The following is a 14,895-nucleotide window of genomic DNA, read 5'->3' as shown; positions in this document are numbered from 1 at the left end:
CAACAGATGCAAAACCTGTAGACATATCTCCATGGCTACGATGATTGACACCCCCTCCCCAATACACCTTTCAAGATCTGAGAGTCCTGCAACATGTGGCATACCTTATCTGGTGCACTAAATGCCCCAGTAACAACTATGTGAGTGAAACCAGACGGGTACTGTGCTCTCGAATGAGCTAACAGAAAAATCATAAAAAAAGAAAAAAACACCACGTGGGTGAACACTTTTCAGAAAATGATCACTCTATCTGACTTCTCAGGAAATCTTCACATCTTCAAAAGAGACTACTGGGAGCTTAAATTTATAACTTTGCTAGACCCTAAAAATCATGGACTAAATAGGACTCTAGATTTATGGCTTATTACAACAATCTCACCAACAACCCACTAACAACTTCTCTGACAAGTTGCCTCCCCCCGGCCTTTCCCCCCATGACTGAAGGGTTGTTAACAGGCCAATTCACCTTTAATGGTCCCTTGCAATATGGTGTCCAGAAATAGACATATATGCCACAGATCAGAACAAGAAATGCCGTGTGTTCTGCTCCAGAGGGGTTTTGAGTCCAGGCTTTCTGTAGTCTCATAGGCAGAGGGGCTCATGTATGCCTTCTGCCAATTCATTTAATACCAGGGATCCTGAGGGAACTCGGACAAGGTTCAGCCTCAGTTACTATGCTAGACCCAGCGTGGCCCAGACAGCTCTGATACTCTGAGCTGATGAACCTATCAACACACCACTTGTTCTATCTGACATGATTTTGCAAAACAGAAGTGAGATCTTTCACCTCTTTCATCATTACATCTGACAGTGTGGTTGTTGGCTGATTAACTGCCTTTGAAAGGAGCTGTTCAAATGAAGTCCAGGACAGTTTGGTACATAGCAGAAAAACCTCTACTATACTGAGAAATGAAACAAAATGGAAGAGGTTTTCTATTTGGGCTCCAAAACATTTCCCTTGTCAATTCCTCTTTCTGCTACTCAGGACTGTCTGCTAGCTCTAACACATTTGGGGCCATCCATCAGATCCATAAGAGTACATTTAGCAGTAATAGCTGCATACCATCCTCAATTCAGGGTTATACTGTATCTTCCCACCCTACAGTTGCTAGATTCCGTAAGGGTTTTATTCATGTTTTTCCACCCAGACCAAGGGGCTCCTCCTTCCTGGGACCTCAACACAGTGTTAACTGTTTAGTGGGACCTCCTTTTTAGCCACAAGCAACCTGCTTTTTTGATCAACTGTCTATGAAGACTGCTGTCAAAGTTTGACTCAGACTCACAATTTATCAGACCACTCTGTTTTATTAGCAAAGCTGCTCTGCTAATACATTTAGAGTGGGGCTTGTGTCTCTTAATTTATACTGTTTTTGGAGAACAAGTTACAGAGAAGTTACAGACAAAAGAAGAAAAAAGATTTTAGTCACCACCCTTCGAGATCCCTGAGACCAGTCACGTATCTTCAATTACCTGCCACCCTTAACAATCTCCTTTAACAGCTTCCAGTTAACTTAACTAATTGCCCTTCACACCTTCCATTCTGATGCCTGCTTCTTAGACTTGCTGGCTCTGTCTTAATTGCTTCTCCATTCAAAAGCTAACTGTCCCTACATGTGCTCCCTCAGATACTTTGTAACATGTTTTGGCATGCCCTCTCATATACAATGTATCCAGCATGTTCCCTTATACAACGCTATACTTATATAATGTTATACTTCCACACTGCTTACATCAACTCATAGGTTAGGGGACATGCAAGCCCTTATGGATGGTCCACCTGACATGACATTCCATAAAGATAGGCCTCACTCCAAATTCCTGCCTAATGTTGTTTCTGATTTTTATTTAAATCAGTTGCTTCCCTGTCCAGTTTTCTCCCTCAAGTGCTACTCTCACACCAGGGGGAAGCCAAATGGCACACCTTTTGACATAGTAGGGCTCTAACATACTACCTGGATGGGATCACATCCTTCACAAGATCCCACAGACTGTGTGTAGCCTTTTCAGATAGGGTTAAGGTTCAAGCCACTTCCACCCAAAGGTTGTCCAAATAGATAACTAACTATATTAGATCCTGTTATGAAGTAGCTAGGGTAGATTTCACTTGGATGTTTTGGGGTTCACTCAGGCCAGACAGGGGTTTGATCAATATCTGCCTTTTAACCCTGGGTGTCTTGTGACTGTGCAGCTTTTGTCCAGAGCTTTGACCCCAACAGCCAGCCAGCAGCCCACAAGGCTCACTTTGCCTTTGCCCAACTTGGTTACTTCAGAAGAAGTCTGCTTTTCTGAAGTCCAGGGTCCGTATTCTGCTGCTTTCCTTTCTTCCTTGTGTCAGGATCCTGAACTCGACCATCTCATGGTCACTGCCTCCCAGGTACCCATCCACTTTTGCTTCCCCTACTAATTCTTCCCGGTTTGTGAGCAGCAGGTCAAGAAGAGCTCTGCCCCTAGTTGGTTCCTCCAGCACTTGCGCCAGGAAATTGTCCCCTACACTTTCCAAAAACTTCCTGGATTGTCTGTGCACCACTGTATTGCTCTCCCGGCCGACATCAGGGTGATTGAAGTCTCCCATGAGAACCAGGGCGTGTGATCTAGTAGCTTCTGCGTGTTGCCTGAAGAAAGCCTCGTCCACCTCATCCCCCTGGTCCGGTGGTCTATAGCAGACTCCCACCACGACATCACCCTTGGTGCTCACACTTCTAAACTTAATCCAGAGACTCTCAGGTTTTTCTGCAGTTTCATACCGGAACTCTGAGCAGTCATACTGCTCTCTTACATACAGTGCAACTCCCCCACCTTTTCTGCCCTGCCTGTCCTTCCTGAACAGCTTATATCCGTCCATGACAGTACTCCAGTCATGGGATTTATCCCACCAAGTCTCTGTTATTCCAATCACATCATAATTCCTTGACTTTGCCAGGACTTCCAGTTCTCCCTGCTTGTTTCCCAGGCTTTGTGCATTTGTATATAGGCACTTGAGATAACCCGCTGATCGCCCCTCTTTCTCAGTGTGAGGCAGGAGCCCTCCCCTCTCACACACTCCTGCTCGTGCTTCCTCCCGGTATCCCACTTCCACACTTACCTCAGGGCTTTGGTCTCCTTCCCCCGGTGAACCTAGTTTAAAGCCCTCCTCACTAGGTTAGCCAGCCTGCTCGCGAAGATGCTCTTCCCTCTCTTCATTAGGTGGAGCCCGTCTCTGCCTAGCACTCCTCCTTCTTGGAACACCATCTCATGGTCAAAGAATCCAAAGCCTTCTCTCCGACACCACCTGCATAGCTATTCGTTGACTTCCATGATTCAGTCTCCTGTCTCTCTCAGGGATGCAAGAACTATGTTAGTTCTGTCTCCTGAGTTCAGTCTCAGGATAACCCCCACTCGATTTAGCTTGATGGCTTTGTTTAGTGCTAATATGTAAACTAAGGCTAAACAAATTTGTTAGTCTAAGACAAATTGGTTTATTGGCTTTACCTGGGCTAGACCATCTGGTCTTAAACATGCTCTAATAACGTTATAGAGAACATTTATAATTTCATATATAATGTTACATATGTTTCACAAACATATGTAACCACTTCCCCTCTGCCCAGTGGGTGCTCGACCCCCTGGCCCTGCTTCTTCCCACCCCTGCACCGCCCTTGCCCCACCCCCATTCCACCCCCTTCCACCAAGTACCCACCCCTGCCCTGCCTCTTCTCGGCCTCCTCCCCAGAGCGTGCCACATCCCCATTCTTCCCCCTCCCGGAAAGTCCTTAGCACCGCCAAACACCTGTTAGGCGACGGGCAGGCTGGAAGTGCTGGGAGGGAGGGGAAGGAGCAGGGACGCAGTGCACTTGGGTGGGGGGAGGAGAAGGAGGTGAGGATTGGGGAGGTTGGCTGCTGGTAGATGCGGAGCACCCACTAATTTTTCCCCATGGGTCCTCCAGCCCGGAGCACCCAAGGAGTCAGCACCTATGTTCACAATTATATTATTGACCAGGGTGGTGTTAGCTTTCAAGGCATGTTTTGTACAAATGTTATTGCAGTAATGCTTAGGATGTGAATACATGTGTGCCTTGGGTCACATTCACCCATGCTCATGAGAGCTCATTCCACCAGAGCTCAGGCGGTTTCTTCAGCTTCTATATGAAACATCCCTATTTCAAAATTTGCACGTCAGTGATGTGCGGATCAGTCCACACTTTTACCATGACTCGTCCTTAGTTGAAACTTCAAGATCAGACTCCCACTTTGGTAGAGCTGTCTTGCATTCATTATTTAATTAGGACTCCAAGAACCCATAGTAAGGTCACTGCTTGATAGTCATCAGAAGTGGAATCTGTGTGGACAGTCACTTGAAGAAGAAGGAACAGTTATTTACCTTGTAACACACCTTCAAGGTGTGTTATTCACATGGCTTACACAATCCACTTCCTTTCTGTATCTACTGTTTCCTGCTCTTCTGGGATTGTGTATTGGCAAAGGAACTGAGGGATCATTAGGCCTACTCTGTCCTTTATGGGTACATTTACACTGCAATAAAAGACCCCTGAATTAGGCTCATGGGGCTCGGGCTGCGGGGCTATAAAATTGCAGGGTAGAAGTTTGGGCCTGGGCTAGAGCCTTTGCTCTGAGACTCTGTAAGAGGGGAGGCCTGGGCTCTAGTCTGATCCTGAATGTCTGCACTGCCACTTCTAGTCCCGCAGCTGGAACCCCATAAGCCTGAGTCAGTTGATCCAGGCTCTGAGACTCAATTCTGTGAGTTTATCATTGCATTGTAGACGTATTGTATGTCCTCAGGTGTGAGGCATGAGAATGTCCAGGGCACAGACAATGGATACTGTTGGCCAGAAAGAATCAAATTTCACACATACAGGGTGCATGTGCCCCGGAAGTGAAATCTAGGTGGACAACACCTCTTTAAGAACTATGACAGGTTTCAGAGTAGCAGCCGTGTTAGTCTGTATTCACAAAAAGAAAAGGACGACTTGTGGCAATTGGTTAGTCTGTAAGGTGCCACAAGTCCTCCTTTTCTTTTTAAGAACTATGGTTACCGTAAGATATCATTCTTTATACACGGATGAATATGTTACAAGATGCTACACATCTGAACTAAAGGTTTGGAATAAAAATGTGTGATGTCAAATATAGCATCATTTGAGAGATTACTTGATTGTGTAAGCACAGTGTGTCATAACACATACACTTATGTGGGTAGAGGCAAGGTTGTGCATTCAGCCTTAACTTGGGCATTCCATTTTGAGTGCTTAATTTTATGCATAAATAATGTTGCATTGACAAAGCTTTTTGTATTTAATATCAGAAAGAATAACCAAGATTATGCTATCACGTGATACTGATTTCTCAGGATTCTGGTGAAAAACCATTGAGTTCTCTTCTCATGGTTAATACTGTTGGGAATCTTCAGTGGGGATTTTGGAATGGATGCTTTGTAATGGTTTTTCTTCTGTTCTGTATAAAATTACAGAATTTCCTCAGATGAGACTGTTTTTCGCTTTTTAAGGAACACTGCCTGAACTTTGTGGTTAAAGAGTCACATTTTAATCAGGTAATAATGATGAAGGAATTTGAGCATCTTTCCTCATCCCTGATAGTGGAGATAGTACGAAGAAAACAGCAACCTCCTCTTCGAACACATTCCGATCAGCCTCTGGATATTGGTAATGTATTTTCCTTCCTGAACTAATAATCACACTGTTTTCTTGAGACTCTAACATGACTTGGGCATTGTCTACACTCAGGAATAGCAGATTACTCGCCATTGATTGCTCAGTCTAGCGTCACCCATACTGCCTCCTAAGTGCATACAAGGACATGCTAATATTTGCACCGGCTAAGCTTCAGGATTGCTGACATTCTATCAGAAACAGAGCTGATCACAGTGATTCCCATTTGTGACCTTTGGGCTCAATTGTTTCTACTGACTATATCTGATAATGAGTCCTGAGAAAGCTCCAGCTAGTCGCAATACAACCTGGCTGCCCATTTAAGGTCAGCTCAAGGTAATGAAAGTCCTCCATTGGATTGGCCCTAGGTACCTAAGAGATCACCTCCCCTTCCACAGCCACAGCCTCCTGCAAAAGGTGTGTTCCATGGGAACAGTGAAACCATCAAGTAATAAATAGTGGGAGGCTCCTGAATGCAGAAGACAGAACTGTCACAGGAGCAAGACCTAGGTTGTGGAACTAATTCCCCCAATAGGTAAGAATGACCACAGGACCCACTGAATTAGGAAAGAAATGCAAATTCATCTCTTTGCATTATCCTTCCCTCGGTAAGGTTTAAATTCACCCATGCTCATATGTATGTGCACGCTCCAGCTATTTCTCATAAGGGCTGGGAAGGAAGGAAAGAAGGAAGAAAAGAGAGTTTGCTATAGTTTCTTCTATTTTTAAATACTTACAATGGAAAGCCATTCAGGTCCCTAGATAGACACCTCCTGATCCCTAGTGACATGTTCCACAGCTGGGAGCCCTCTGCTAAAATGTTGTTTGCCCCTGCACTCCATTAGCTGAAGTATCCCTGAAGAGCTGTATAGAGAAATGTGCTCCATGATGTGGACCATACCATTCAGCTTATTTCATAGAATCATACAATATTAGGGTTGGAAGGGACCTCAGGAGGTCATCTAATCCAACCCCCTGCTCAAAGCAGGACCAATCCCCAACTAAATCATCCCAGCCAGGGCTTTGTCAAGCCTGACCTTAAAGACTTCTAAGGAAGGAGATTCCATCACCTCCCTAGGTAATGCATTCCAGTGTTTCACCACCTTTCTAGTGAAAAAGTTTTTCCTAATATCCAACCTAAACCTCCCCCACTGCAACTTGAGACCATTACTCCTCGTTCTGTCATCTGCTACCACTGAGAACAGTCTAGAGCCATCCTCTTTGGAACCCCCTTTCAGGTAGTTGAAAGCAGCTATCAAATCCCCCCTCATTCTTCTCTTCTGCAGACTAAACAATCCCAGTTCCCTCAGCCTCCCCTCAGCCTCTCCTCATAAGTCATGTGTTCCAGTCCCCTAACCATTTTTGTTGCCCTCCGCTGGACATTTTCCAATTTTTCCACATCCTTCTTGTAGTGTGGGGCCCAAAACTGGACACAGTACTCCAGATGAGGCCTCACCAATGTCGAATAGAGGGGAACAATCACATCCCTCGATGTGCTGGCAATGCCCCTACATATACATCCCAAAATGCCATTGGCCTTCTTGGCAACAACGGCACACTGTTGACTCATATCCAGCTTTTCGTCCACTGTAACCCCTAGGTCCTTTTCTGCAGAAGAACTATTCCTTGGAAAATGTTTGTCATCTTGACACCTGTGAGAAGTGGGGTGGTCAGAGAAAGGCCAGAGCTTAGCATTGTGAAAGGGAGGGTGAGCTAAGTCAGTCTGCAATTTATAAAGTTTCCTCTGATGAGACTGTTTTTCATTTTTTAAGGAACACTGCGTGAACTTTGTGGTTAAAGACTCCAGAGGGGAGAGGAGGATGGGTCATTCCTGCTGCAGGTCTGATGAGGCAGGGTGGTAGGTTGAACCCCACTTTGGGGCTAAGAAGATTCATGGGTTTGACCTATGCCCTGCTGCAGGCTTCAGGATAGGAGTGTCAGTGCACACTAATTACTGCTACCAGATTAAAAAGAGTGATGGGGCATAATAAGCCTGCTGTTGAGGCCCTTATACCAATGGCATGTGTGGCAGAGCCTGTATGTAACAGGATAGCCTGTGTCCAGAATCAGGGCATGGGCAGTAAAGTCCAGTGGTTAGAGCTTTAGGTGGTGGAGCCTGAAGCAGGTGAGTTGGTAGCTGGGGTCTGGAGCCTAGGATCAATCTGGAGTCAATAGCCAGGAGCTGTAGCCAAGGGTTAAGCTGGAGTCAATAGCTAGGAACCATAAATGAGGCAAGAAAGCAAGAATGATTAGGGGTCTGTCTCAGCAGCAGTTCAGGGATCTGGATTGGTGCACATACAACTTCCTGGAACTCCCTTCAGGCTTAAATAGTAGGTCTGGGACAATCAGAGATATAGGGTGGGGCTGCCAGTCGTCAGTACCGTGGGTGGCACTCCCCACAGTGACTGGTCTCCTGGGATGCCTTCTGGCAGTGTGGAAGGGCCACCTGCTTGGCCTCCAGCAGATGTGGTTTCAAGTCCCATGAATCCTTACATTGCCCCTCTTCAGGTGTGCCCTGGGGCACTGAACACAAAGGCCATAATGGTTCAGACCAAAGGTCCATCCAGTTCAGTATCCTGTCTACCAACAGTGGCCAATCCCAGGTGTCCCAGAGGGAGTGAACCTAACAGGTAATGATCTAGTGATCTCTCTCCTGCCATCCATGTCCACCCTCTGACAAACAGAGGCTAGGGACACCATTCCTTACCCATCCTGCTAATAGCCACTTATGGATTTAACCTCCATGAATTTATCCAGTTCTCTTTTAAACCCTGTTATAGTCCTAGCCTTCATAACCTCCTCAGACAAGGAATTCCACAGGTTGACTGTGCGCTGAGTGAAGAAGAACTTCCTTTTAGTTTTATTAAACCTGCTACCCATTAATTTCATTTGTTGGCCCCTAGTTCTTATATTATGGGAACAAGTAAATACTTTTCCTTATTCACTTTCTCCACCCCATTCATGATTTTATAAACCTCTATCATATCCCCATCCTTAGTCTCCTCTTTTCCAAGCTGAAAAGTTCTAGCCTCTTTAATCTCTCCTCATGTGGGACCCATTTCAAACCCCTAATCATTTTAGTTGCCCTTCTCTGAAGTTTTTCTAATGACAGTATATCTTTTTTGACATGAGGAGACCACATCTGTACACAGTATTCAAGGTGTGGGCATACCGTGGATTTATATAAGGGCAATAAGATATTCTCTGTCTTATTCTCAATCCCTTTGTTAATGATTCCTAACATCCCGTTTGCTTTTTTGACTGTCGCTGCACACTGCGTGGACGTCTTCAGAGAACTATCCGCGATGATTCCAAGATCTTTCTCCTGATTAGTTGTAGCTAAATTAGCCCCCATCATATTGTATGTATAGTTGGGATTATTTTTTCCAATGTGCATTACTTTACATTTATCCCCATTAAATTTCATTTGCCATTTTGTTGCCTAATCATTTAGTTTTGTGAGATCTTTTTGAAGTTCTTCACAATCTGCTTTGGTCTTAACTATCTTGAGCATCTGCAAACTTTGCCATCTCACTGTTTACCCCCTTCTCCAGATCATTTATGAATAAGTTGAATAGGATTGGTCCTAGGACTGACATCACTAGTTACCCCTCTCCATTCTGAAAATTTACCATTTATTCGTACCCTTTGTTCCTGGTCTTTTAATCAGTTCTCAATCCATGAAAGGATCTTCCCTCTTATCCCATGACAACTTAATTTACAGAAGAGCCTTTGGTGAGGGACCTTGTCAAAGGCTTTCTGGAAATCTAAGTATACTATGTCCACTGGATCCCCCTTGTCCACATGTTGTTTGACCCCTTCAAAGAACACTAATAAAATATGATCTTCTATGTGCCTGACAATTTTATTTTTTACTATTGTTTCAACTAATATGCCCGGTACTAATGTTAGACTTACTGGTCTGTAATTACCAGGATCACCTCTAGAGCCCTTCTTAAATACTGGCGTTACATTAGCTATCTCCCAGTCATTGGGTACAGTAGCTGATTTAAAGGACAGGTTACAGACCATAGTTAATAGTTCTGCAATTTCACATTTGAGTTCTTTCAATACTCTTGCGTGAATGCCATCTGGTCCCGGTGACTTGTTACTGTTAAGTTTCTCAATTAATTCCAAAACCTCCTCTAGTGACACTTTAATCTGTGAGAATTTCTCAGATTTGTCACCTACAAAAGACGGTGACAAAAGATTGTCATGCCAGGTTTTTGTGGGTGACATTAGTGAAAGTCTTTTACAAGTTCAGGGGCATGAATGTTACTGGCAGGCTCCCAGTACTACTCTTTGGGGCCATAGCCTTCCCAGTCTACGAGGTACCACAATAATCTGGAGCCCAATCCTCAGACGCCTCGTTGCCCTGAACTGGAACTAGTAAGGTGATGGCTGTGTTCAGTCAGGGAAGAGATTTTCAGTGGGTGCTTTCAAGAGGGAAATATGGAAGACTGGGTACAATTTGAGGTTGTGGAGTTTGAAAGCAACAGTTGATTTTCTGATAAATATATAGGGTCCAAGCAATTGGTGGTCTAGCTTGAGAGATGGCCTGCCCATGTTGCAATGCTTAGCAGATAACCAGATCTTCTGGCCTACATAAAAGATCAGTTCCTCCTGTCTCCGGCAGTCTTCTTAATGTCCTTGACATGCCCCGTTAGTTCTGGAATGTGGTGGATCCTTAAACTAAGTTGGTAGCTGACGGGTTTGGGGAGGCTGCTGGTAGTTAACATAGTTAACAAAAAAAAGAGCTTCGCTCGATCTGCTGGCAGTGCTTCTACTATTGCAGCCCAATATGCCGTTAGCCTTCTTGGCAACAAGGGCACACTGTTGACTCATATCCAGCTTCTTGTCCACTGTAATCCCCAGGTCCATTTCTGTAGAACTGCCGCTTAGCCAGTCGGTCCCCAGCCTGTAGCAGTGCATGGGATTCTTCCATCCTAAGTGCAGTACTCTGCACTTGTCCTTGTTGAACCTCATCAGATTTCTTTTGACCCAATACTCCAATTTTTCTAGGTCCCTCTGGACCTATCCCTACCCTCCAGTGTATCTACCTCTCCCCCCATCTTAGTGTCATCCGTGAACTTGCTGAGGGTGCAATCCATTGCCTTTAGGCAGTGACTCCACTCTTCAAATGTGGATTTAATCGCAAGCAATTCCTTATAGAGGATTTTGTACTTTTTTTCTGTGTGTTTTAGCTTCCATGAGTGTTATGTGCAGCAGGTGCTGGGGCCCGTGCATCTGAGAGAGTGTGACCTATATGGTCACATTAGATGCATCGGCTTCCACTAAGAACTCTCTAACTGAATCAGGATGCACCTAAATAGGAGCAGTGGTGAAGCTGATTTTGAGCTGTTTGAAGGCTTCGTGAGCCTCAGATAACCAAACAAATTTGACAGTCTTGCAGAGGAGGGATGTCAAGCCAACTGTTCACTGTGAGAACCCTGGAATGAAGTGGTGATAGAAATTGGTGAAATGTAGGAAACACTGCACTTCCCAAGTACTCCTAGTTGTAGACAGCTTTCATCTTATTTGGCTTCATGCAGAGCGCATGTACCCCAAAAGCTCTGCAGAGGATTGGTTGAAGGTTCACTTTTCCAGTTTTGTATATAGACTATGCTGCTGCTACCTCTCCTGGCCGGTCCTGATGTGGTGTTTGTGCTGCCCTGGATTCTCCAAAAAGACAAATATAATCTAAATAGACAACAATTTATTGATCCAGAATGTCCCTAAATACATCATTGATGAAGTGTTGCAAGATCACAGGGACATTACCAAATGTTCAGTCCAAAGAATATTACCAGGTATTCAAAGTATCTGTAACAAGTTCGCAAAGCAGCCTTCCATTTATCCCTGGTCTAGATGTGTATTAGATTGTATGCCTACCAGAGGTCTTGTTCGGTGAATATCCATGAGTATCTTACATCATCCAGCAAGTCAGAGATTAAGGACGGAGGGTACCAGTTCCAAATTATCCATTGGTTCAAAGCCTCATAGTCTCTAAAGAGGTGCAGAGTCCTGTCTGTCTTCTTTGCGAAGAAGGCCAGGGTCCCTGCGGGAAATGTTGAGAAGCAAATAAACCCTTGGGCCAGGTTTTCTTGAATATTTGCAAAAGGAGCTACTGGTTCTGGTTCGGACATCGTGTAAATATGGCCATAGGGAACCTTCACCCCAGGTTGTAGGACAACAGGGAAGTCATAGTCTCAGTGCAGAGGCAACATGTCCACATTCTTTTTTTGAAGATGCCTGCATAATCCTAGTATTTATCAGGAATGTGGGGGGTCGGACCCAGGCGTGGTTTGGTTTGGCCAGTTGCTGTGAGCCCCAGCACACGTGGAGGTGCACTCAGTATTGCCTGGGACTGACCCCTGGACGTGCAACTGTTACTATGGAGGCAGGCCTGCTGACATGCTCAATGCTGAAATGCCGGGGATAGATCACACTGAACTGCAGGATTACATGGGGTTCCTGAATTATTGCTTCCAGGGGCACTGTCTTAGAATCATAGAATCTCAGGGTTGGAAGGGACCCCTGAAGGTCATCTAGTCCAACCCCCTGCTCGAAGCAGGACCAATTCCCAGTTAAATCATCCCAGCCAGGGCTTTGTCAAGCCTGACCTTAAAAACCTGTAAGGAAGGAGATTCTACCACCTCCCTAGGTAACGCATTCCAGTGTTTCACCACCCTCTTAGTGAAAAAGTTTTTCCTAATATCCAATCTAAACCTTCCCCACTGCAACTTGAGACCATTACTCCTCGTTCTGTCATCTGCTACCATTGAGAACAGTCTAGAGCCATCCTCTTTGGAACCCCCTTTCAGGTAGTTGAAAGCAGCTATCAAATCCCCCCTCATTCTTCTCTTCTGCAGGCTAAACAATCCCAGCTCCCTCAGCCTCTCCTCATAAGTCATGTGTTCTAGACCCCTAATCATTTTTGTTGCCCTTCGCTGGACTCTCTCCAATTTATCCACATCCTTCTTGTAGTGTGGGGCCCAAAACTGGACACAGTACTCCAGATGAGGCCTCACCAATGTCGAATAGAGGGGAACGATCACGTCCCTCGATCTGCTCGCTATGCCCCTACTTATACATCCCAAAATGCCATTGGCCTTCTTGGCAACAAGGGCACACTGCTGACTCATATCCAGCTTCTCGTCCACTGTCACCCCTAGGTCCTTTTCTGCAGAACTGCTGCCTAGCCATTCGGTCCCTAGTCTGTAGCGGTGCATTGGATTCTTCCATCCTAAGTGCAGGACCCTGTACTTATCCTTATTGAACCTCATCAGATTTCTTTTGGCCCAATCCTCCAATTTGTCTTCTGGGTTACCGGCTCCAATGACAAGAGTGTCCCATTGCTGGTTTCCAAAATGTCTGGTATGGACTCCTGCCAGATGGTGATTTGCAGAGCTTGGGCTGTCTTGGAATTTGTGAAATTGGCAGTAGCCCTGGAAACAGTGAGTGCCCACAGCAATGGCAGCTGTCAAGTTTTGCCACGGAGGCACAGCTAACTTGGAACCTGAAGATGCAGGAAATGTCTGGGTGGGCCTGTCAAGACTTGGGGGCAGGGGTCAGTCCTGAGTGTATTTTTGTGGTTGTGCCCAAGCCAAGACCCACTATGAAGTCCAAGCTTGGTCATTTCCTGATCCCTTCCTGGCTGGGGTCCATGATGCATGAAGCAAGTATGTGTTCTGACTCACCGCAGTAGTAGTGCAAGCTTGTTTGTGCCAAGGTTGCTCCTTCTCCTTGGTGGTCAAGCGTTGGCAGTCCACGTTGACCTGCATGTGTTCAGGGGATGAGCTCGAGGGTGCTAGTGCAAGATGTGGGCAAGAACTGGGTAGAACCCCTCTTTTCCTCTCTCTGCTTCTGTAGCCCATTGTCAATGTGGATGGCTAGATCAGTGAAGGTGTCCAGGCCCATGGTGGCTTCCACACATTCTGAACCTCTTCACTGAGTCCTCACTGAGTCTGGTAGATCTGGGCTACTTCATTCCACTTGATGTCATCCACAAGCCATCAGAAATGTGCAGCCTACAAGGCAGCTGGCCCTTGTCCCTGTGTGAAGTTCTGCAGGGCAGCTTCAGCGATCACATGCACCAAGGGTAATAAAAAATCATAGACAAGGCTCAGTGCTGGACTGTTCTGCTGGAGCATGGGGGAGGCCCAAACCAGTGCCTCACCTGTCAGAAACTAATTACCAATCCCACCTTGGCCTGACCGAGGGGGTAGGTCTGGGGGTGGAGCAGAAACAATGAAGACACTGGTTAAGGAATTTTCAGGGGTCTCCATCAAACCACAGGTCCTGGCTTGTATAGCGGCGCTATCACTCACACCATGTGTGATGTATCTCCTTATGCATGGGTTGCTTGTGGAGGGTTTTCTGCAAAAAGTTGCAGCACCTGGGCCTACAGAGCTGAAATCTCTGCTTGTACGTGGGCGACCTGTGCCTGCAGATCCGGTGCCCCTATGGGACAATGGAATGCCTAGTCCCTCCAACTCCTGCTGGAGTGTTGGCCACAGAATGTCGGAGGTGTCTGTGCAAGCTGTCAGGAACCAGGGCATGGGCATTCAGTTCCAGTAGTTAGAGCCATAGGCAGTTGGTCCTGAGTGGTCAAGCCAAGGATCATGTCAAGTTCCATAACTGGGAACCAGAGCCTAGGGTCAAGCTAGGGTCAATAGCCTACTGAGCTGAAGCTGAAGGTTAAACTGGCATCAATAGTCAAGAACCAGAACCAAGGGGTAAGCCAGAGTCAGCAGCTAGGAACCAGAGCTGAGGGTCAGGCCTTAGTCAATAGCCACGGGTTAAGCCAGAATCAATAGCCAGGAACTGGAGGGCAAGGCAAGGAGGCAGAAACTGGGAATGAGGCAAGGGAGCAGGAACCAGGAGCCAAGCAAGGGACCAGGAACAAGGCAGGGTCTGTCTCAACAGCATGTCAGGGATCTACTTTGTTTCTCAGATAACTTTCTGGTACTCCTGCCTTGTTTAAACACTTGGTCTGAGTCAATCAGATGTTGAAGGAGGGGCTGCCAATAATTTCTATTGTGGGCAGCACTTCCTACAGTGACTGTCTCCCAGGAAGTATGATGTGCTCAACAAGGCTGTCTGGCGGCAGTGTGGAAGCCCTGCCCACTTGGAGCCCCACAGACTGTGGTTTGAGACCAATGAATTCTCACAGTCTGCCTTTTTAAGGGCTAGGAGACCTGTTCAGTTAGCCCTACCTGTGCTATAATTA

At 46.0% G+C, this 14,895-nt stretch overlaps 1 protein-coding gene across 1 annotated transcript in view; it reads left to right on the top strand.

Moving 5' to 3' along the window:
* The window catches only part of LOC140899221 (leucine-zipper-like transcriptional regulator 1), a 51,491-nt gene that overhangs the window by 9,503 nt on the left and 27,093 nt on the right, over positions 1–14,895 (top strand). Inside the window, exon 3 of the mRNA XM_073314298.2 lies at positions 5,501–5,657. Coding sequence (XP_073170399.1) covers positions 5,501–5,657 — 157 coding nt within the window. The remainder of the gene's footprint in view (positions 1–5,500; positions 5,658–14,895) is intronic.

This window comes from Lepidochelys kempii, chromosome 16 (genome assembly GCF_965140285.1).
Source record: "Lepidochelys kempii isolate rLepKem1 chromosome 16, rLepKem1.hap1, whole genome shotgun sequence".
Lineage (NCBI taxonomy): Eukaryota > Metazoa > Chordata > Testudines > Cheloniidae > Lepidochelys > Lepidochelys kempii.
Note: the sequence above shows the minus strand (reverse complement) of the source record. Positions and strands in the feature narration are given on the sequence as shown.